This window comes from Bombus vancouverensis, chromosome 3, assembly GCF_051014615.1.
Source record: "Bombus vancouverensis nearcticus chromosome 3, iyBomVanc1_principal, whole genome shotgun sequence".
In the NCBI taxonomy this organism is placed as follows: domain Eukaryota; kingdom Metazoa; phylum Arthropoda; class Insecta; order Hymenoptera; family Apidae; genus Bombus; species Bombus vancouverensis.
The window spans coordinates 6716854-6741995 of record NC_134913.1 but is presented as its reverse complement, the minus strand read 5'-3'; the positions used below and the strand labels follow the sequence as shown (position 1 = coordinate 6741995).

Here is a 25142-nt window from a genome sequence, read left to right as displayed (position 1 = left end):
GAGAACCGAAGATTGCAGCAGGTTCAATCCATATTTTAAATTAAATTGTCTTTTCAATTAAAAATTTTAACTCAAATATGATTTTTTATAATCTTATAAATATAATTAGAGGCCATCATAAATCATACAGGGTGTATTCTCTAAGATTAATCACTATTTTTTAGACATTTTCGATAATCTGCCAAAAACATGTTTTGAACTAAAATTCAATTTTCGATCCGCTATACATTTGGATACTAAAAATTGTATATTATTACATATATATTTATTAAAGGTATTATAGTCTTCCAATAATATTTATATTGAAGATATAATATTATAGTTTAAATTCACTTAATAGTCAAAGAAGATATTTTTGTAAATACATTTATCATATTATATTTTCATTTGAATTTATTGTAGAGTAAATACACTTAGATATACTCATAACCCATAAAACAAATAAATTAACTGCTGCTATAATTAAATATAGGCATATTACTATTAAGTTACTTGATTTTATATAAATTTGATTTATTTGACAGAATATGAAAAACTAAAAGAATATATTTATATGAAATCATAAATAAATAGAAAATAAATTAATTTATTATCCTTATTTAATACATTACTTTATACAACACCATTTCTTAAAACATCTAATCTATTTAATTTGATAAATCCAGAATTATAAATCTATCAATCTGATAAGAATATTGTAGTTTTAATGACATATGATAAAAGTACATTGTGTATCATAACGAAAGTTAAGAATTCTATAAATCAGAAGTAATGATATCTATTTCCAGGAGAATCTTTCTCTACACTGTTGTTAGTTTATTGAAATACTAAGAAAACATCAGTAATTAAGGTTAAGTGATGTATTGTTTAAATATAAACATTAAATAAATTTTGATTTTATAATAGTTTGTAATATATACTAAACTTGGTACAAATTCTGTATTCTTAAAATTAATCGTTTTTTAAATTATCTGTTATTGTAGAAATACAACCTCACTTTCACTTTGTGACATTTAATCCATATGGTAACAACAGGTATTATTGCACGCGTAATAAATCGTATATATTTTAATAAACATAAATTAATAAGCAATGGAATCTTCTCAATTAAAAAATATTTTTAATATCAAATATGTGAAAAAATGCAGCGATGATATTCAATATGGAACAGCCGGCTTTAGAGCGAAGTATGTGATTATTTTATCTTATCAAGTTAATGAACTAACGTATTAATTTTTTATTTAATACCCTAGTTATATGTAAATATATGTATATTATGTATATGTATATTCATTTTAATTAAATATTAATTTTATATAATTGTATCCAGAAATAATTGCTTGAAAAGATATTTTAACATTAATTTCTTTTCTTATGATATTATCTATATTTGTATTAGAAAGCTTTTTCTAGCTGCAATTGTTTTGAAGTTATATATGCATATATGTTTTTAAAGCTATAAATATAGTTTTTACATAGTTCTTTAATTTATTATTAGGGCAAATGTTCTTGAACATGTTCTGTATAGAATGGGATTGCTAGCAGTATTGAGATCTAAAGTTAAAAATGGTAAGTTCATGCATAAAATTTATGAAACTATATTTTTGTAATTAAATTCTTTGTTTCGTATTATCCATGTACTTTCCTTGTAAAATTGAATTAAAAATATCTGATTTTTCCATAGCTGCAATTGGTTTAATGATTACGGCAAGTCATAATATTGGGTCTGATAATGGTGTGAAACTTATAGATCCAGCTGGTGAAATGTTAGAAGCAGCTTGGGAACATATAGCTACCAACTTAGTTAATGTAGAAGATTCAAATTTAGTTTCTACAATAGAGCATATTATAAAAGAACAAAATGTTAACATGTCTACAAATGCAGTTGTAATAACTGGTAGAGACACTAGAGAAAGTAGTCCTACATTATTAAATGCTGCTCTTGCAGGAATTGAAGCCTTACGCGGATTTGTACAAGATTTTGGTATAGTTACAACCCCTCAGTTACATTACCTTGTTGTATGTACAAACACAAATGGTAGTTATGGCGATCCCACTTTATATGGTTATTATGTAAAGTTATCAGAAGCATTTAAATATATAAGACAAAATATGGTTAACAATGGACAGTATGTTGCAGAATTGTTATTAGATGCTGCTAACGGTGTTGGAGCTAATGCCATAAGAGAATTTCAAAATTACATAGGAACAGCAATTGCAATTAATGTATATAATGATGGAGATGGGAAATTAAACCACATGGTATATTTCCTAATTATAATATTTTGATTTAATTGAAGTTCGATATTGTAATATCTGTTTTGATCAATTCATTGTAGTGTGGAGCTGATTATGTGAAAGTACAACAAGTACCACCTATAAATTTTCCTCTCAAATCAAATGTTAGATGTGCATCCATAGATGGTGATGCAGATAGAATTATTTACTTCTACATGGATGAAGATAATAAATTTCATCTTTTGGATGGTGACCGAATAGCAACACTTATTGCTGAATATCTTAAAGAACTTTTACAAGAAAGTAATTTATCACTTCAACTTGGTTTAGTACAAACAGCATATGCTAATGGTAGTTCTACTGATTATATTTCAAATGTGCTAGTATGTATACTTATTTTTATTTGCTTTTAATGTTCTGAAATATTTTAGAAAGATACATAAATCATATATTGGATTTATATTTATATGTATTATTTCTATAATTATCATTTTAGCAAATTCCAGTTGCTTGTGTATCAACTGGTATTAAACATCTACATAATAAAGCACTAGAATTTGATATAGGAATATATTTTGAAGCAAATGGTCATGGAACTGTACTTTTTAAAGAAACTACTATTGAAACAATTAAGAAAGCTATCATAAATCCAGAGTAAGTTTTATTTAATCTATAATAATGTTTGATATACCCTACTTTTTTTCTATTATTGCAATAACACGTAAATAGTGTAATTATTATATAACATGAATAAATATAAACTATCGTAAGTGAATATCTTTTGAATAGATTGAGATATTGAACTACTGTCTATTGGAATTTTTATGGCTTCACTTTTTATGGAATGGATATTGAACAATTATCTGTTGAAAGTTTTTAAAACTCTATTTCTTAAAAAGGCATTAAAAGTTTATAATAATTTTCATTTTCAAAACGCCTTTATCTGCCTATTAGTTTTTCTGTTGTTAAAAGATTAAGATTATCAAAATCTTTATTTTTTTCATTAAGAATACACATGTGTACACACGGATATATATATGTATATATATTACAGACAATCTACAAGTGAGAAAAGAGCTGCCTCGAAATTACTGAATATAATAAATGTAATTAATCAAACAGTTGGAGATGCTTTTAGTGATATGTTGCTAGTAGAGACAATTTTGCATGCGAAAGGCTGGGATATTATAGAATGGGAAAAAATGTACAAAGATTTACCAAATCAACAACTAAAAATAAAAATTAATGATAAAAATGTTATTACAACAACTAATGCAGGAAGACAATGTGTAACACCAGAAGGATTACAAAATGAAATTGATAAAGTAGTATCACAATATAAAAAAGGACGATCTTTTGTAAGGTAACATGTAATTTTTATTATAGCTATATATAAAAGTTGGTAAAATGTCTTATTAAACTGTTATTTTAAAACATCTTTCTATAAATATATATTATGAATAAACTTATAATATATCAATATTGACCCTTTAAAATTGGTAATTTAAAACATTTAAATAATAACATACTTGTTGGTTTATAATATAAATTATTTTTGTTAAAGTTAATATAGTTACAAATATTAATTTCATGAAATATTCTTTAGCTAACATGACTATTCTATTTATTTATTGTTTTATTTTTAGTACATAATAAATTGGGGATAATAAAAATGTACATAAATATTACGCGTCATACAAAACTATAGAATTTTATCTAATAAAAATCTTTTTACCTTTTACTATTTTATTTGCTGAAAGAAATAACTTGCTCCATTGTGTGGAGCATCTTATATAAGTATATACAAAGCCAATTTAATTTATTTTGAAGAAATTATATGTTAAGACTTTTAATTCTTAGATATCATAAGAATACAAATATATGCATTTTATGTACATAACTAAATAAAGTTGTGCTAATGCATAAAATATTCAAATATTGGGTTGTCAAATAAGTCTTGTATGGTATAATCTTACATAGTAAGTTATGTTGTAAAGTATACAAATCTTATATAGTAGGATTAAGTCTTAATATAAGCTTCATTCTAACACCTTGCAATAAATATAATTAAACTAAATATGCACCATTCTGTTCAATAATCTCCTGCCATCTACTGGGCAGTGCCATTACTATGGCAAATTCATATAGGATTTCTGTTATCTCTGAGCAAAAACGTGACCTTGGAAAGGTTTAAGACTTATCCAATAATTCAATAATATTCACAGTATTAATTAGAAAAATTTTTATTTTTAGACCGTCAGGAACTGAAGACATAGTACGAGTATATGCAGAATGTGAAAATTTATGCGACCTTAATAAATTAATTACAGATGTGGCATTGTTAGTCTACGATCGTGCAGGTGGAATTGGACCTAAACCTCAACTTTCCTAGTAAATAGTTATAGTTTTTCATTATTTGCTATACATATACATATATATCAATTTCATTTATATTAGTGTACAAGTCTTAAGAATTATAATTTATATAAATTGTACGTTAGTTGAGGGTATTATATTTTATATGAATAATAAATTATATATATATACAATATTATATACATATCATATATATATTACGTAACAGACACTACGATTTTTCAGGCACTTACGACAGTCTGATGAAGAAATGTTTTGAATGAAAATTAATTAGCTTCCAATCGACTACAAATTGCAATGTAAAAGATTTCCAAGAAGTTGATTTTTCGATAGAAAGTCAAGGTCACCTTGGCTTTTTTATGACATTTGTATTTTTGGCTTCATACCGTTATAAATGATGTTAAAATGAGTTCAATGATTTACTACGTTATGATCTTAAAAATAAAAATTATTTTATTTCGATAAAATCACACGTTTCCAAATGTGTAATTTGATAATTTGTGAGCTTCAACAAGAAATATCATACACACATTACAAAAAGACCATAAACAGCGTACAAAAATAAAAATATTTTGTCTAGTATGTTATTAAACGTTTGTAAAACTTTAGTTGGGCATTTATGAATCTATACCTTGATCACTTTGGTTACCTGATTTGTCCTTATTAGATTCTTTTTGTTTATAGTCGGTGGTCTACAGTTTACGCTGTATTCAAAACCTTATATACCTAAAGCAACGAATCCGTGCAACATGTCCACGCACAAGATATTCGTAATGACAAGATTATAATAACAATCAATACAAATTTACTGCATTGTTCGGAACTGTGCTCTTAAAATTATGAGCTATAATTCGAGCATTTATTATAATTGAATGCACAAAGATACCATAATACTACATGAGCTATGATTATTTCTGTAAGCTGTTTATGCTTTTTTTGTAATATACTGATTAACATTTTTCTTATTGAAGCTCACCATTTTTAAATATATAATTTGATTAAAATAACGTAATTTTTATTTTAAAGTCATAATATAATAAGTTGTTGAATTCATTTTAACATCATTTATAACGGTTAGAAGTAAAAATACATAATGTCATTTAAAAAAAGAAACTGATTATGACTTTCTATTGAAAAAACAATTTTTTGGAAATTTCTTGTATTGCAATTTCTAGCCGATTGAAAGCCGATTAACTTTTATTTAAACCATTTCTTCGTCAGACTATAGTAAGTGCCTGAAAAATCGTGGTGATTATTAGGTGGTACAGCCTGTATATGTATATACACACATATCATATATAAAGAACAGAGTATTAGTAATATTGTACACCTTGATTTTATAACTTTGTAATACAATAAATGTTGTACCTAATATATTGTAATATATCCAGAAATTATATTTTTAATATAAATAAACATATATATTTACATATCTATGTAAAAAATCAGTTGTCATAATTTTAAATCACAAAGAAATATTTATCCTTTGTCCTTTAACCTCTTAGGTACGATGCTCCACTATAGTGGCTTTCGCGGATGTCATATTATATTCATCTGTCTTGCTTCACACTTTTTTTATCCTCGCAATGTTTTATAACAGTGTTAACAATAAACATTCAGAATATGTAGTCTTTGTTTTTGATACGCCAGTGTCAGATGTCAATTGTTGCTTTCCGTTAAAATAAATATACCATTATTAGAAGTTTTAACATGTCGATCCAAATCCTTATAATTTTTTAGAATCTTGAACCTCAAAATACTGCTACAAAATAGAAGAAGAAGAGCAATTTGCTACAATTCAGAAACAGACTCAGATCACTATAATATACAAAATATGAAATCAAGAAATTGAAAATTTTGGGCTTGAATATAATTTTTTATAAAATTGATTATGATATTTGTTAATATTTCGTCAAGCTACCTTAGATTTAACAAAAAATCATCGTTCTACGTTAATTTAAAAAACTACTGCTGAGATAATGTAGGTCCCAACAGTTTTAAGACGCAATTTCAATTTCAGACCTGTTCGCAGACGTCACTGCATTCGGTCATAACCCCCACTCCACAGCTGTACCTACGTCCTTATACCAGAATTTTATAATTTTTATTAAAGCACAATCGAAATTTTTTTCTGTAAACTCAATATGTTTCTTTCTATAATCTATTTTTCGCATCTTTATTTCTTTGAACAATGACGCTTAACTTATCACGAGTTTGAGACGCATACATCGCGTTTCTAATGACCTTCCATTACCTTACTTCATTTTCTACCTGCAACAATAAGTTTGATTAGACGTCTCCGTTAGATCCGATTAACACAAGTAATAAATTAATTTACTCAGAAACCTTTCCGAACAAATAGCGTTTCATGACAGTGGCTTCATAACTACTCAAATGATAAAAATTAATATATCAATCAGCAAGCAATAAATTATGTGAATCGTCGTTAGAAAAGCTTCATGAATCTGTTTAAATTTTAAATCTCACAAACAATCAATTACTCGATAACAATCGAGAAAGATTTTTTCATTAATCAAAATCCAGATCTTAATAGCTTTATATTTCACATTTTAAATTTTACCGAATTTATACCGAATATCTAAATATAAAATAATATGGTATAAAAATAACATGGAATTACGATAAATAATATAGTAAAATACAAACTATACATTATTCGAAAAAAGTTTTTCAGATAGAACTTGTCCTATTTCGAGAGGGACATCTGCCGATGATTTTGTCTTTGTTTTTCTAAATGATACAATACATTTTTTAGATGCCATTCAATGCAGTTTTTAATTATTCTCTAAAGAAGAGTATACAGGTACTTGATTCGACTGATTATTACTTTTGTAGCAGCAGATGAGTAAACGGAAAATTTGAAACGAGAGTGACTTATATTATTGTGCCTTGGAATATCAACGTTGTTTTGGTTTGAAAGATCTCTTTTTTTATATTTATGTGGAGGAAATCCGTACGGACGCCAGGCCGCTTCTGGGGTAAGCGGCGTGGTAGTGTCGGACTCCAATCGACTAAAATCTCCATGATGACCGTCCCGGCTGTGATCGAGAGAGGCCCGGGAACCGGTGCGAGCGACACCCCCCCCCCCCCCGCGTCCAATACCACCGCTGATGGAGCGGTGTGTGGCCATGTCACACCGCGCCTCGTCACCGGAACCGCCGGTTCCCCTACCGGACTGCTTGGTGGCCCCGAGGCGCTGAGCCGCCAGCGTCCAAGCCCGAACCCCAACCGGGGGATGCGGCGGACCCAGCGCGCTTCGCCATCGCCACACGGAGTTCCCAGGCGCTGCTTAACTTTCGTGATCTGACGGGAACGAGTGCACTCAGCGCGGCATGGGCGTTGGCAGTTTGAAAGATCTAAAGGCAAACGAACTCCGGACAAAACATTATTACCGTTATTTGTAATCTTTAACCGGAGTTACATATGAACTCTAACTTTGAACTTTTTATAATAACACCTGTCGATATAAATCGTACGAACGTGCTATCTAGGACTGGCTGTGGTCAAACAACTACGTAGGTACTTCGGTATAATTAATTCTCCGACGGCTTCATACCGGGGGCCGCGAAGATACTTCAACAACTCAACGACTTACTAAAAACTGTAAAAAAGGGCAACGCGCCCATCGAGTGTTCGGAGCAAACTGAAAACGCCTTCCGCGAGTCGAAACGTGCCCTCGCTGACGCCACGATGTTGACGCATCCGGTACCAGGCGTCCCCGTTGGCCTCGCGGTAGACGCGTCCGATTACGCGATAGGAGTGGTTCTGCAACAGCGCGTGAACGACAAATGGCAGCCGCTGAAATTCGTTACAAAATCCTTGACCCCCGTGCAGCAAAAATACAGCGCGTACGACCGCGAACGATTTGTGATGTACACCGCGGTTAAACGCTTTAGACACGCTGAGGAAGGGAGAAATTTCGCGATATATACCGACCATAAAGCCCACACGTACGCGTTTAATCAATATCTAGACAAGTATTCGCTGCGACAATTTCGACATCTCGACTATATCGGACAGTTCACGACCAATATTAGGTACACAAAAGGCCTACATAACAATGCAACCGGCGCTCTATCTCGCATCGAAGACATTGTCAACTCCAGCACATATGCGTTATGATTAAAAAAAATACGTTTTCCTGATTACGACGTAGAAATACTTCGCGACGTAACGAACGAGGTCTTACGACCGTATGTACATAATAACCTTTGTAAATTAAACAACACAAAAAAAAACGTTATCACTGGTAAGGGGGTGATGTTGTGGCACATGAGTCAACGTAAAATTCGAATCGGGAGAGACTCATTATTGTGCCTTGGAATACCAACATTGTTTTAGTTTTCAAGGTCTAAAGGTAAACGAACTCCGAACAAAATATTATTGCCGTTATTTATAATCTTTAACCGGAGTTACATATATACTCTAACTTTGAACTTTTTATAATAACATCTGTTGATATAAATATACGAACGTGCTCTTTAGGACAGTCGAATAGTTGAATAGCTAAAAAAATATCTTAAATTTAATATTGCAAGACTTGTCGTATAAATGGCAAGGAAAGATAAGGAAACGTTTAGAAGTTTTTAGGCTTTTGTTAGTTTTACCCGACCTCGGGTTTCAGATCACCAAATTTATTCTGCGGTGATCCAACATCCGGAATGCGAATGATTCTAATAAACGACTTCCGTTCTCGGGAAAATTCAAAATGTCAAAAATTCACCCTTAGACTGTAAACGTTTTTACGGTACTCTAACTACAACTAACTCCGACTTTCGTGTCCGATGCATTTTTCATTAGGTAACACTTGTTAGAAAAATCCCCAAAAATTCGTATGATATTTTCAAATGTTTTGGATTAAGGTTATCATAAACTTTTATTAAATAATTTTTTTAAGCAGGAGGTTGGAAAGTTTTTTTACCTGCTCCCTTGCGAAAAATTCAACTCGGTCAAAATAACTTGGACATGAAATATTTACCTCTACAGTTCAAGGGTTAAATTTTCTTCATCTCTTACATTCCTGTACACTGTTTTCTTTGAACAATACGACAGCAGATTATTACATCGTGACTGATGGCACAGGCAAACGAATAATCTTCTACATTAACGAAAATAGACAAAAGCAGTTGAACACTTTCATGAAATTTTAGATAAATTTTTCGCACTTTTCATAAACGTATTAATATGTGTCATACGAGGCACGAAATTTCATAAGCATTCTAATGACATTCGAAACTTCTAAATGTTTTATATAACATATATAACATATACGTAAATGCTTTCTATGGAAAATCCAAATACCTTTACGAGCTACCATAATGATGGATGAGAGACATAAAGGAACTTTTTACCTGCTTGTGGTACACCGTTATGTAGCTCTATAATCTTTACATCTGTGTTTAATTATGCTTTATGAACGCTCGGTAGAGTACATTAAAAGGAGGACTAGTCAAATGTTATTAATTTTATGAGTAAATACTTCAAATATAATGATTGAACGATGAAATTTGTATGCAAGGTAGATATATCGATTGTAATGTTGTTGTAAAACAGAATTACATACTGCTACGCAATTAGTATTGGGTCGCTCGGAAAGTTCGTGCCGATTTTCGGCAGGTGGCATTAGGACAGACCTGAGTATATCAGAATGATTAAAAACAAAGGGCATATGTACATATTCTAAATTTTGAGATTTCAGGCATCTTCAGAAAAAAATTACGATATAATAATTTTTGTTAGTTCTATACGCTCTTAAATATGGGAGAAAACAAAGTGCACTATAAGTGTTAATAAGTATTTTTTTGTTCAATCAAGGAATCAAAAGAATTTTGATTCAAAAAATTTATCACAAGTTTTATTTTACATAATTCGTCTGTATTGTTAGCCGAATTATTACCTGTAAAATGCAAACATCTACATATTTGCAGAAATTTTTTTAACGGCGTTATTTTTCTAAAAATTGGAGTTTCTATAACTGCTCTCTTAGACCAATTCATGTTTACCAGGAATCTCTGTATAGTTACAGAAAAGAAAATTTAATGTTTATTTATAGTTGAGAATGTACATAAAAAATTTTTATATAAGTTACGAATTGGTCCTACAACTCTTTAAATTTGAAGGTGCACATTATTGGCATTATATGATATAATAAAAAAATCTATGCCTGAAGATGATTCTCTTTGTCATATTTTTATTTTATATATTAGTCATGACTTTGTGATATTCAATCCTATTTCTATAAACCTATCTTTTATTCAACTAGATTTTTACTATTCACATCTTAAGCACTGCTGAGCTTATATATGGATAAATGTAGACAAAAGGGCATCCAGCCAGTAATACAATACATTGGTATTTATGTATGGTAAAGAAACAACGCACGCGTTACTCGTTCGTAAAAATCTAATCCAACCAATACCAAGGAAACTAGCAAAAAATTAAAAAAAAGGGAAGCTTTTTGGCCAAAAATCGGACCCTCTTTGCTCGCATGTGAAATTGGCACATATGTGGTTGGACTAGATTTTTATGAGCAAGTGGAGTAAGCAAGCAACGCGTGAAAATTTCTTTCAAATAAAAACTAAAATATAAACGCGACTATTGCGTCGGTTACGTCCATGCCTGCAGTCACATGTATTTACACATAGGCAGAATAGAATGTACGTAGTAGTAGTAATATATTATTATTACTAACTTTTTGAAGAATAATGAGCAACGACTAAAACTTTCTGGAGATTACTCGGAAGAATGTTCTTAACAACATATGTCAAGGTTAACATTTACCATATTTTTCATTTTTGATCGGCAATTCTAATATAACACAAAACTTACAATCGCGCCCAATTAGGGAATTATATGTATATCACGTCATATACATATGTATATATTTGAGTTCGTAAAAGGAAGGACTCTGTCAGGAATTTATTCAAGAAAAATAGACGAAGTGATTTGATTATTTTTTTTATTACAGAGAGGATACCGTACATATTATTTAAAAAATACCGAATTTATATATAGCGAATGTGAATGATGCATTAATTTTGGCATATATTGCAATGCGAACAAAGTTGCACTGCCACGCTGTTAGCATAATTCACCTTCACAATCGTACAATTTGAAAAAAAGAAAGAGTTTTATTGGATTCTATCGCATTCGTTATTGTATTAGTGAGGCCGATTTTTAAATTTTTGCAGATTGACAAAATTATGCTATTTTTCATGAAATCGTGACATTTTACGTAAAAATTGTTTCCTTTACTAGATAATAAAAATTTGAAATTTTTAATAAAAAATGTGACTTGACATGCCAAAAATAATCCATCAGCTATATGTACGTATCAAATTTCGTGAAAAATTATTGACAATTTCAATTTGTTTTCAATAATAAAATAAAATATCTGCCATATTCTATTAATTTCTATGTACGTCTAAATAAGCCAATAAAAATATTTGTTTTTTGAAAGTCACAAAGTATGTTCCCTTTTAAGTAAATGAGAGATAAGAAAGAAAAGCGTTTGAGGTGTGTCATACTCATACTTTGAAGAACCTCGATAAAATAATTGATAACAGCGACAATGGATACTATACTACCTGTGAGCTCATCTGGAAGATCATATACTAGTTTGCTGATTATTCCATTATTGGAAATTTCCAAAGGTATCCACTACAAATCCAAGAATCCAATCCTCCTAGATTGCAAATGGAACTGGTGGAAAGAAAGGAGAATGTACGTAAGTATATCCACTGATACACTGTCAGAAATTCAACAATAAAATTTTATCACTGTTCTATCTCAAAGTAGCACACCTCACTTATCATGTAATATACAACACATTCTCAATTATACTATTAAATCCTAGATTTAGAGATCTTTATTTCATTCTTAGACACAAGTCTTTCATAAGTCAGAAGGTATCGTACTTTCGCGACACACGACACCTTAGAAACATCATTTTTATGTATCCGGTCCTAACAATGTCCTCAGAAGAATTTACAATTTCTATGTATATTTTTAGCGTAAATGAATATTCTGATACACTGTTTGCCCCAAAATTTTTAGTATAGGGTTTAGATACATGCCCCCAATCAAATCATTTGTTCATAAACTTTACAAAAAGATGCTGGTAACCTAAAAAGGATCAATCAATCAAGTCACAACGAACAAGATTATGCCACCTATTTTAAATAACTACTATACTACTTTTTGAAAAATCAGTTAGAATTTAGACAATAATCGAAAATACTATTTAGGACCATAGAATATAGAGGAACTGGTGCATCACCTTTTTACTATTTATCTGTTTCTTTATACACGTTAGGGACTTCATTTTTGCTCGACTAAACAGTAACTTTAAACACGAAATGAACGTGACTGACAAACGTGAATTGTGGAGAATTTCTCGTAATCGAATGCATTTAAGCGAACTTGGGATCTTTCCATAAAATAGAGAATAAAAGGAAAAAAAGAACAGCCAACCACTGGTAATTAAATTCCAAGAAAAACATAAAACAAAATCAGAGGAAAAATGCAAGAAAAAAGTTCGAAAAACGTTTCTAATACAAAGAATGAATTTTCAACTGACATTTTTAAAAAGACACTGTTTGTAGCATGCCAATCAATTGTGGAAGTGAATTGGATTTTTTCCAATCGTGTTGAATGAAAATCATGTAGATACAGAACTGTCTGTACATAAAAAATTAATGTTTGGGTATATAGAAGTTGATTGTTCATATTTATATATCAAATATTAATGAAATGAAGTTATTTGGTCGATTAAAATGATATAGTAATTTAGTATAAAAATAATAGATTTTAAAAGTAATACATTTAGTCATTACATCTTACATGTTCAGCATATGTTGTCAAAACAGAAATTCTTTCTTTCTTCCTTTGTTGTGTCTTCGTTGCTTTAACATTGCTGCAAGTATCTCTCTTGAGAGAAAAGATCCATCGATCTGAGTAGAGGAAGGGCTTCTTCATATTATTAGGACTCATACCTCCAATCTGAGTTCATCGCATTGTCCAAGGTCTCGTCATCCCGCTTGTAATCTATCAAAAAGATTATATTATTTGATGCATAGTACATCTTCCAAGCCTGCGTAGATATGAGCATACATTTTGTTATAAAATCTTAAATTAGGTAAAATTTTGTATTCTTTGATATATGATTTGTTTATGTAAAAACTGTATTCGTATTAATTTAGTTCTAATTCCATCCCATTACATCCGTTGTAGATATCAAATAGTCTCGTAAAGTATTTGTTGAGATCTAATACTGTGTCAGCATGTTAATTTACTTTTGAAAATCTTACTTATTTTTATTCATAAAATTAATAATTAACTAAGAATTTGCACCAGTGACAAATTATCGAGTCAATTCAAATAGAGTATAATCAAAATAAATGAAACGTTATGTTAGAAATATATAAATTAACAAAGAATACTTTATTCAAGGGTAACATAACGATCATTCCCTATGTGCATATTTTAGATATTCGCTTATAATTTATCTAAGAACGTCTTGAAAAATAACCCAAGTAAATCACGCAAAAGAGTAAGAAGCATTAGAAATAGATAGAGAATTTATCGATATCTATCGAGAATACGTATAGTGTACACGGGTTACGTTCGGAATAAAATAAATTTGACTCGTGCCACCTACGAACATATGACTCGTATAAATAAAAAAGATAATCTTTCTCGATGATTTCCTAAGAGATGGAATTAGAATTAAATACTAAAAGCATTCGCCATCGCAGCATCTTCGCAACGGTATTATCATAATCGACGATTGCAGGAACATTTTTGTTCGTAGTTTTTTATCATAAATTTTCAGCGTCGCAATAACCGACAATAGATAATGCGCGCAATAAGCGCATTCTGTTTTCAGTTTTTTTCATTATAACTATTTTTTTTGCTTTAACGAGCAAAGAGTAAATGGCGCACGCGTTGAACATACCTTCTGTTTAAATTCAAAGCACCGCCAGCTTTGAGCGCAAACGCAATTTGTAGCACGTTATCCGCATATCGAAGCTTGCATTATTCACCAGAGTCGCATCTACAGGCCACACGCATAGGTAAGCGACTTGATATCGTCTCTTCAATAATCTGACGTTGATATGCCACCAGGATTAGAGTGCGCTGTGTTTACGCGCGATTCGTCGCATAATTCAAGATTACGCTGTCTAAGTACAAGTCATGTAGATTCCATCAAATGCTAAATGACGTTCTGCATTTTTGTATTTTTAAAAATTTAATAAATACATGTAACGTACATTTCGTTTACATTTTCATATTTCTTAAAATATTATGTTCAAGTAAAATGCAACTTGAAATGCTTTTATTATTTCTAAAAGCATTAGATTAAGAATCGAGATCAAGAAGTTTATAATATCTTCAATGAATCAGAATATTTTTTCATTCAGATTTTTCATGTTACTTTATTTATTTAAACTATACCAAGAAGCGATCAAATTTAATAAAAATCCTACAAAATCATTTTGTGATTATTATGTTTCCATAAACAGATGTTTCTAAATTTTGTTATTAATAAAATATCAAACGCGTTATAATACATATATATTAATTGTAATTTTGGAAATATACAGAAATCAATATATATAATAAAAGTCTAATTAAATTTCAGCAATTCTACGTTGTACAGAAAATTTTTTACATATATTTAATACAACAATAAGAATACTATAAACACCTGATCTCAATTTAAAATATATCGGTATTTAGGTTTGCACGCTAAAAATCTGTGATATACTTATTTGATAATATTTAATTACACTGAACTATACTTTGGACGCTTTAAAGAAAGAAAGAAAGGAAGATAAAAAGAAAGAAAGGACGATTTTGCAATGCAAAACGTCATTCTAATAATGATTATGTGTACCACGTATGAACGCGCGCTAATACCTAGTTGCTTCGCCGAAGGACGAGAAACAAGTAAATCACGTTTCACTTGATCTTGCGTATAAATTTCTTCGATGACTTCCTTTTAACATCCACTTGTCAGCGTCGCATGTTTCAACGAAGAGCAGAAAAAGCTTTAGTGAAGAGAAGTTTACTTGAAAAGTATAAATAAAAGTATAGTGAATAGTCGAAGGTAAAAAATAAAATCTTCAATTACTTTGCATAAGATTCAAATAGACTATGTGAATAACAAGGTGTATATAAAGAAATTGTTACGAGGAGTATGTACTTGAAAATATTTAAGCTAAGAGGCTTAAAGACATACGTTTGAATTTTATTTTTCATTCTGTGAGGTACATTGATAACTTCTGCAAACACGTTTCTTTGCTTTATTAATGAACATTTAAAACATTATCCAAGTTCTTACGTGTAAAAAAAGATTATACAGCATTTTCTGTTTAATAGCCTAAGTCACCATTTTGTTGATGCTAAATATTACAAACTTATAACGAAATTATCTATCCTACTAATATGTAATCATTATGTGACTTAAGATAGATAAAAGATGCTTTAATCCATTTCAGAAAATTGAATTGTATATACTACGAGAGAAAAACATGGAAAATATCAGAAAAAAACTATGAAACACAAATCGCACAAAAGGAATATATCCACTATCTGCTGGAAAAAATGAACGATATATAAAATTCCTTGATTCCATATCATGTTTACTTCAATCAGAAATTCAATCTTCTTTCTTTCTCTTCAGGTGATCATGGTTGCTTATTTCCTTAGTCATTCATTATGTTGCTCATTGATGCATTTCTTATTCTTACCGTACCTTAAGTTAGTGTGTTAAACGTTAGATCGTATCTATATCATTATATCGTGTCTATATCATTATACATATTATCGTATGTAATGGTATGGACTCTGTACGTCAGACGCAGGGCAGTTCCTAGGTATTCGATTCCGTAAGCGAATGACCACCACTAAAGAGGCATTTTTTTAAGGGAGCCTTTTCGCATGCGCTTAGTATTTGCTTTAGTACGCTTTTAGTACCTCGGTGGCATCGCGTCTGCCGGACCTGGGAAGCTAAAAGGTCAAAAAATGAAAAATCGCAGTATTAATTTCTTCATCGCCTTGCGGCGCAACAAGCTGGAAAGTATAAGATGTAACACTGATATGCGCGAATACATTTTACCAAAAATTCCTTCTCTTTCTTACAGAAAGGCCAGTGCTGCCTTCACACTGCCGCCTTTCAATACCAAATATCACATTACGTATAGATTTTATCGATCGAATCTCCTCGCAACGCATGTAACACACATTTGCCGGATAACATACAACTTTCAGACCTGGATAAAATATTTATCAATCGTTTCTATTAATTTCGTACTTTTGTTCTTTATACGATAGCTAATATCTTGTTCTTTCTATGTGACAAATATATGTAATCAGGTATTCTGTATTTGTTACTTCATTCATCAGCCAATATAAACAAGGATAAAATATATCTTGATATTTATGTTTCCAGGTAATTGCATGTAAATTCTACAAATAAAACAGTAACAAGCTATGATTCAAAACTGAAGACATTTGATTAACATATGCAGCCCATAGTTATTAAAAAAGAAAAGGCTAAAAAAAAGAAAAAAATGTATACAGTGTTTTATCACACAATGAAAATAGATTGAAATAGAATAATGGTCTTGATATTATCAATGTATTTTCCCAAATTCAAAGGTACTTGAAACAATTAAATACTTTGTACATTAATATTGTATATTAATTATTTGCCAAACATATCTACAAAGAAATGTTAAAATATTTGTCATTTTGTTAAGAATTTATTGTTCTAATTCAAATTATGTTAATGTATGCTAAGTATAACTTAATTTCTGAACAATTTGAAGTTTGTAGAAGTATAGTGCCTAGAAAAGAAACTGAATTGAGTAACGTTTGTATTCTTTATAGTGATCTTATAGTGATGCGATGAAGATTATATACGTATATAGAAGCTATCGTTTGAAAATTGAAATATAAATACAAGATAAGCGTTAATGTGTGTGGTACCGTAAGAGTGCATATACATAAGCGAAATACCGATCAGACTCAGGTCTGATAAGTTGTCACATGTTTAAAGCTGCTTTATCGTCACAGCCAGGCGTTTCTCGCTATTGTCGCAAAAGCGTATCGACGACAGTTCAAACGTTCACGAATATTTCCGAAGTATGTGCTCGAGCATTCCAAAATAAATTTTCTGAATGATCATTGAAAATGTTCCTCTAGCTGCTCGATCATTTGCAATAATCTTGGCAAAAGACGCAATAGCAAAAGAACGCAACGCAATTTTCGTGCAACAACCAACCCGGGCTGGGCTGTTTTCTTCTCAGTGTACACGTATGTCTCGAAACGTGATACGCATTTTTCGTAGTACGGTATTCTTTCAAAAAAATGAAAACCGATAAGGTTTCGAGGCACGGTAAGACCGATGGCATGCATCTTCAGAATTCAGAATACATGTTTAACGGCGCAGTGTGTCGTAACGTATTATTATTACGGTTCATTTGCCAGCATTCTACCAAACTGTTGTTCGATTAATCGCAAATATCTCGAATCACGTACACGCTGATTTCGCGTAACTTTTACCGCAGAGTACATAAAAGAAGAGAGGTAGTATTAAGTTAAAATGATTTTCTCTTGACAAGTATAAAATACGAACTTAATACCGTTTTTCTTTCGAACGTAATTAAATATTTCTCTGTATTTTAACTCATTCCTTTTAAGAATAGCTTCATAGCTATTGACATGGAAACATAAAACAGTCTGTAATATTAACTGGATGAATAATTGTAAAATGAGTCCTTTTGTAATCTCTTAACTGATACATTACATTGTTCTTAACAATATTTCGTCACCTAATAATCCTTTCAATAATAGAAACTGAAATCCTTATATTTGATTAGATATTTTTGTTAGATACTTGATTGATTTCGAGTTATTTGAAAATTCAAATCAATATTGACAATCATTATTTCATGATGAATATGTAACGAGAAAATAATTATTTTCTAGACACTTGATTCGAGTTATTATTTTCATTCCTATAGCTTGAATGCAAATAAACCAATTGTTTAAATCAATAAAAGACATCGAATTTTCTTTCAATCTTGCCCGAATAATTATACTATTTCGATATTCGAACTATGTATGATTCAGATCAATTTGGATTGAATGTTTTCGAAGTAACAATGTTTTGATTAGTACAAACATATGCAAGAATTAACATGTGCACTGCACTAACAAATTTTCTTTTAGAAATTCATAAATCCTTTATGAATCAAACTTATAAGATATCGAATATATGCCTTATATTTTATCTTAATTTAATTTTTGTTTAACTTATAACTTTGTATATATGAATGTTTGAATAATTAATACTTAATAACTGTTTTAAATTGAACCTCAAGTTTAAAACTTCTTATACGTATATGAGCAAAATAACAGAGCTATCTACTTCACATAAGTAATTTTATAATAACATTATCTTAGAAAATGTGTGCGCGTGTGAGTATTTAAAAATAGAATATATTCGCTATCATTATACTATTATATTAAAAAATCATTAAATTTCCAGATAATAGTTAATAAATATATTACTTAAATAAAATGTTCAACTACCTCTGTTCTCTTTTACACTCGACACTAGAAAAGTCGCAGAATGACTTATTTTGTATAACGTATTTCATCGACAATAGAAATCAATCTTGTGCCGTTATATGCACAAATATACGCTTTCTATGATCAAGAAATATTTATATTCTCACGCTAAGTGTCACACCTTATACTTTTACAGAAAATGTTTAACCTATTTCGATCCGCATAAAAACGTAAGCACACTGAGATCAGTGTTCAATCAATCGAAATGACATTGCGCAAAAAGAGCGTGGTCGCTTGAACAATGAACGATCACTCGCATAAGTTAATATCGCTCTTTAACGCCGTGTGATCAGTATCACTTTAGAAAACGCATTGGTGTAAGTAGTGTAACATATTAAATAATAATAATAACAACAATAAGACTTACCGTCCGCCACCGCGTGGAGGACCATATGCATCTGGTCTGTCGTACCCTTCGGTATAGCTAAAACAAAAATTAAAATTATTATGTTATGTGAATATTTCTAAATATTTCAGTATGAAAAAGACATTTTAAAATATGTAAATACCTTGCCAAAAAATGATATATGAGAAATAATAAATATAAAATTGAATGAACTAATCTAGATTACAGTAGAAATGAAACAACAGAAGATTTATTGAAAATAAGTGGAATTTCGAAAAAAGAAGAATATTTATGTATCTTAAGTGAACCGCGATTATTTCAAGTTGATGATTTGTCAAAAATAATTTTATTTTCATACATGATAATGATTTACAAACACATAACAAAGATTTAAAAAGAACTATTTGCAACAAATATAAAATAAATAAAAGTAATGGATAATAATCATTAATTACTATTTATATATTGATATTTTAAGTAGTAAAATGAATGTAACTTTCCTACTTACCCTCCACCAACAGGTGGATATCCACCACTAGGGACAGCACTGCCAGGTCTTCTACTAAACATGTCTGCTTGTGGTCCAGGACCAGTACTATAACTAGGTGCCCCAGTGCTGTAGCTGGGTCCAGTACTCATTGGCCTGTTAAATGGAGGTATATCATTAACAGGGGGACCATCCCTCCTGTCGTAGGCCATCGAAGCTCCCTGACTTACCCCCCCGGGCCCACCCATCATATCCCCAGGCCCGCCCGGATAACCCCTGTCATACACAATTGGAATATGTTAACTTATTTTCACTCTATCCTTATAATGCACCAAAATGTTGCTCAAGCATAATTAATTGATCTTGTAATGCACTTGCAAATTTTAAATTAGTATAAGCATTACAGGTTAGAATAAAAATAAAGTTTCAATTCACATAATTGTTATGCTAAAATACTTCAAAATGCTGCAAGAGACTTATTCTTTTACAGTGCATACTTATTTTAAATTGTTAACATTAATCTGAACTTCTCAAAGGTTAAATTTCTTGTCCTTACATATTTAGAACCAATATATATTGTGTATAAAAACTTATAAAAAATGTGTATCAATTTTATTAATAATTGTTAATCCAAATCTTTAATATCTAATTTACTACTTTAAATGTTACTATTATATAGTTATTGAATTATATTAATAAAAATTACCAATGTATTAATATACTAATTCATACTAAATAATAAAATTAAATCTAGTGTTGTAAAATGAATGAAATATATTACCAGTGACTTTCATCATATCCTACATCTGTGTAACCCGTCCCATACCCGGTAGTGGCAACTGCACCACCACCGTTTCTCATAGGCCCAGTTGCAGCTCGATCATAATCATTTCTAGCTGTATAATCAACAGTACGATTTGCACCAAAATTATCTGTACGTCCATAATCCATTGGACCTGGGGCACCACGATTAAAGTCCCCAGTCATCCCACCTCCAACTACTGCAAAATGTATACACTCTATATCAGAACAATAGTTATTTTTATTGCAGCCTGGCTAAATCTATCCTATTTGTTAGATATGTAGTATCCACAAATAGCTCTGGATTGATAGTAACATTTCAAATGAATATATGTAATCTTATTTCATGCATTCAACTTTGGTATCCAGAGCAAAAATCTAACAGTGTAACATTCATGATAACCCTTTTCATAAATAAAATGGCAAAAACATTATTTATGGAATGACATATATATACATATGTTATTTTATCTCATACATTTAATTGTTTAAAAACAAGGAAATGAAAAAAATTATGAATTTATGAAAAAATATGTTGCAACAAAAGTATGTTTAATTTAGGTGCTATTAAAGAAAAGACAAATTTATACATTTATATTTCAGAACACCTTTGAAAATAGATATATTATATGGTCTTATTAAAAAAAATGAAAATAATAGTAATTAATGATACAAAATATATGTATGTCAGATAAAAAAGGAGCTATTTTATTTTTCTTTGTAAATAACAATTCTACAATTGATCTATAATAAAAGCAATTTTAATATGTAAAAGTAAAATCTGAATATCAAAAATATGTATTTCAAATTTCAAAGATAAATACTAAAATGAAATATAATATTGTAAATGAAAATAATGTTTAATTTAAGAAGAATAATATAAAGAGTTAATTATGAATATTACATTATCCTGGCTAAATAAAACACATACCACCGCTATTACCGTAATCTGTTCTAGCTCCAAAATCTGCAGCACGACTGTAGTCAGTTCGACCGTAATCAGCTGTTCCAGTTGGTCCATATCCTCCAACAGCTCCGGTTGCTGGTCCGTATCCTCCTCCCATTCCAGGTGCCGTAGAAGTGTAACCCATTGCCGCGCTCCCCACATTTTGACCATATGCTCCACGATCAGTATATCCAGTCCCAAAATCAGCTCCACGTCCACTAAAGTCTCCAGCGCCACGATTGTAATCGGTGTACCCCGTCGCGACGCCACCTGCAGCAGATCCATCGTAACCAACGAGTTGGATCGGAAGAACTGTAAAGCATGCCGAGATATCCAATTTGTATTTTAGTCTGTATGAAAAATATATTTACTTTAATTGATTATTTTCTCATTGCAAAATGCTTTATGTTACATTTCATAAATTTATGTCTGATTATATATTTATAATTTTAAAAAGTTTATTAACTTTGATGTAGAATAACACATTCTAATTTTTCTCATAAATTTTAAAAAAGTATGAATTATGTATATTTTTAAATGATAAAAGTTTGTTATACTGATTATTAAATATTACACAGAAGTGTAATAGGCAATGAGAAAATAGTTATATCAAAATAGAATATCATAAAAATAAATTTACCAACCTCTTCTATCATTGTATGGTCCAGGACGAGCGTCTCTACCACCGTCTCGTCCCCCCCTACCACCTCTCACTGGTCCACCTCTTCTGTCTCCATCCCTGCGTCCTCCTCCTCCACCACGTGATTTGCCTGTAGACTGTTCCACATTGATTGTTGCCCCTTTGAAGTTTGAATTGTGAAGAGCTTTGATTGCGGCAGCTGCATCTTCCTCACGTGCCATGTGGACAAACCCATATCGATTCATGACATCGCATTCCGTTACCTCACCAAAACGTAAAAATAATTGTCGCAACTCATCGTTGCGACAATTTTCTGGTAACCGACCCACAAATATTTTTGTCTTTCTCTGTAAAATTGAAACATACAGTTAATAACACTTATTCATGATATCTCTTTATATAATTATAATACATGCATTTATAAATACCAATTAATAAAGAAAATGTTAGATTCATTTTGTACCTCTAAAATTGACCATACCCCTGTTTGCAGAAAGTATGGTGTCTGTTTGAGATTTTATCTTGCTCAAAATTTTTGCTATTATTACAAAAATCATATAATAATAATAATGATATCATTGAGCTTATATATAATAATCACTAAACTGATATTTAATCTAACTAAAATTTGTAAATGATTAAGTTATAAAAGATTTGAATATATAAAAAAATTACAAAAACACAATACCTTATGTACCTATAAACAAATTATGCCATTCAACTTATATATTAATCATTTATTTGAAAAAAGTAATGTACATGAAAAATAAACATTGAGGTCATCAAATAATACAAAATGGAAAACTATTTACTATTAGCATTGTTCTTACCGGTTGATTAGATGAAACCATTTTCTGAAAATAAAAAAATAGTATGATTAATTACAGTCTTATGTGTATTATTATTTCATTTTTAAATGATTACATTTTTACATTTTATTATAATAGTTTAGTCTATTAATTACAATAATGATTTGAAATATGATTTGTGAAATAATAGTATTTTGCAATCATTTACAACTATCACTATTGCATATATTATAGTTATATGCATTTTTATGCGCATTGTACACTAGAATTTTAAATCAAGTATATTTAAAATTCATGTTATCTTCATAAGATGGCCAATTTTTTATAGTAATAATTATATCATAATTTCAAATAAAAATTTACATTCTATGTGATATGCTTAAGCAAAATATAGTTATAAAAAGTTTATAATAGAATTTTTTAATATATACAGCAACATTTAATAATTATATTTTGATTTCAATATTATTTGTATTTTGCAATAATGTCTAAAAAAGAAAATAAGTTTCCAAAATCGAATTATTTTAAATAATAGTATAATGTACTTAATCTGTGTTTAATGTTTTTTAATGTGATATATATAATTCCTATATACATATAAATATTTTTAATTGGTTCATTATTCAACATTGTACATTAAGTACGATGTAATAAATATACAACATTATATTTTATTTCTAAATTAAATAATAAGTAAATATAAATCACTATACTTGATTTCAAAATTAGTACCTTTTTGGATATATAATTTTGCTAAATTGTATATGTGCATTTTTTTTGGATTTAATAATTAAACCATACACAGAATAACATAAGAAAATTAATGTCATGAAAGAAGCAAATAATAAACATCTAAGTTCTTATATGTATATACTTTAAAAATTAGTACCTTAGGAAGAAATGGTTACATGTAAGCATTAACATTTCCTTGAAATTTCCTAAAATGGAGAAACTACATTTCGAGAATATTAAAAAAAATGTATCAAACTTACATGGTCATTACTACACATTTTATAACTGTGTAAGAACAGGTGTCTTAAAATGCAAATAAAACAATTTTATCTATTTTTTAACAAATAAAAATAAAGGGAGTTGTTTTATAAAAATTTTGTAAACTTTAAATAGCTGAAAAAAAAAATTGAATGAAATTTGAAAAGTTGTGATATTTTTTCCGGTAACGTAGAAGACGCTTATATACTGTTCAAGGCCATGAAAATTATCAGATATTATCAATAGAAAGGAAAACAATTTCATTCGTCCCATCGACCGTAATTATTATAATGAAATAGTACAAAACAAGTATATTATATAGACCGAATTTTTAAAATGTAGAATTGAAATACGACCTTGTAACCGAGAAAAAAAGATATCTAAAAACAACCGGCCCTTGGCGTGCCCTAGTAACTGACGATATGTAAATCTCTTCACCCCACTTAAGTTTCAAATTCCTCAAAAATATTTCTAATTGTCAAAAAGCTTATTACAATATCACATTACTACTTACATGTGGCTGCGACGTTTTGGCGAAATTAAATTAAAGTAAAAGGGATAAAACTTTCGTGACGCTTTCAGCGAAACGAGATACGAAATGGCGTCAACGATTTCCACCTTGAACACTTTTGACGGCAAGCAACGAGTTCTGTACTACGTACTTGCCACCCTTAGTTCATTTAACGACAAAGTCACTAGATTATTTGTAAGACATATTTTCATGAATAAATATTCTTTTGTGAAAAATATAAATTCTTAACATTTAGTTATTTAAAAAACTTAAGCGATTTAAGAAACAAATTATTATATGGGGAAGATATACATTATAACTGGACAATTTTTATAAC

At 29.9% G+C, this 25142-nt stretch overlaps 2 protein-coding genes and 1 long non-coding RNA gene across 10 annotated transcripts; 2 read left to right on the top strand and 1 right to left on the bottom strand.

The window, feature by feature from the left end:
• Positions 1–672: 672 nt before the first annotated feature.
• nst (phosphoglucomutase 3-like protein nst) lies at positions 673–5222 on the top strand. 2 transcript variants are annotated; one of them, XM_076627966.1, is made up of 10 exons: positions 673–850; positions 984–1187; positions 1499–1569; positions 1685–2065; positions 2141–2262; positions 2340–2621; positions 2735–2892; positions 3293–3601; positions 4492–4629; positions 4840–5222. In XM_076627966.1, coding segments are annotated over exons 2-10 (1557 nt in total). In that variant the 5' UTR covers positions 673–850; positions 984–1092; the 3' UTR covers positions 4841–5222. The 2 variants fall into 2 exon arrangements, with proteins under 2 accessions (XP_076484081.1, XP_033205062.1); XM_033349171.2 differs by having other exon boundaries at positions 674–850; positions 1685–2262.
• A 6354-nt stretch (positions 5223–11576) lies between these two features.
• On the bottom strand, positions 11577–24967 carry LOC117165730 (uncharacterized). Of its 6 annotated transcripts, XR_004466075.2 has the most exons (9): positions 24809–24966; positions 23326–23349; positions 22500–22842; positions 21853–22167; positions 20890–21109; positions 20130–20384; positions 19643–19699; positions 13477–13680; positions 11577–12336 (listed from the first exon to the last, which is right to left on the bottom strand). XR_004466075.2 is itself a non-coding variant. In XM_033349069.2 (8 exons), the coding sequence occupies exons 2-8, from the start codon at positions 23344–23346 to the stop codon at positions 16608–16610; spliced, it is 1209 nt and encodes a 402-aa protein (XP_033204960.1). In that variant the 5' UTR covers positions 23347–23349; positions 24809–24967; the 3' UTR covers positions 15866–16607. The 6 variants fall into 6 exon arrangements, 5 of the variants coding, with proteins under 5 accessions (XP_033204960.1, XP_033204962.1, XP_033204959.1 ...); XM_033349069.2 differs by lacking the exons at positions 11577–12336; positions 13477–13680 and adding an exon at positions 15866–16647 and having other exon boundaries at positions 21853–22125; positions 24809–24967; XM_033349071.2 differs by lacking the exons at positions 11577–12336; positions 13477–13680 and adding an exon at positions 15866–16647 and having other exon boundaries at positions 21853–22125; positions 22563–22842; positions 24809–24967.
• Positions 12229–18636, top strand: LOC143302532 (uncharacterized). Of its 2 annotated transcripts, none has more exons than XR_013058117.1 (3): positions 12229–12361; positions 17090–17298; positions 17530–18636. It is a non-coding gene; the product is annotated as an uncharacterized LOC143302532 (long non-coding RNA). The 2 variants fall into 2 exon arrangements; XR_013058118.1 differs by lacking the exon at positions 12229–12361 and adding an exon at positions 16642–17013.
• Positions 24968–25142: the final 175 nt, after the last annotated feature.

Bases quoted from the DNA above. Each gene is read 5' to 3' on its own strand.
- nst (XM_033349171.2), top strand. From the start codon at position 1,093: ATGGAATCTTCTCAATTAAAAAATATTTTTAATATCAAATATGTGAAA. The intron at 2,263-2,339 runs GTATATTTCCTA...AATTCATTGTAG, and splicing joins ATGGGAAATTAAACCACATG to TGTGGAGCTGATTATGTGAA. The intron at 3,602-4,491 runs GTAACATGTAAT...TTTTATTTTTAG, and splicing joins AAAGGACGATCTTTTGTAAG to ACCGTCAGGAACTGAAGACA.
- LOC117165730 (XM_033349068.2), bottom strand. From the start codon at position 23,346: ATGGTTTCATCTAATCAACCG. The intron at 20,385-20,889 runs GTAATATATTTC...TGTGTATGACAG, and splicing joins GGATATGATGAAAGTCACTG to GGGTTATCCGGGCGGGCCTG. The intron at 16,648-19,642 runs GTAAGTCTTATT...TTGACCTTTTAG, and splicing joins CCTCCACGCGGTGGCGGACG to CTTCCCAGGTCCGGCAGACG.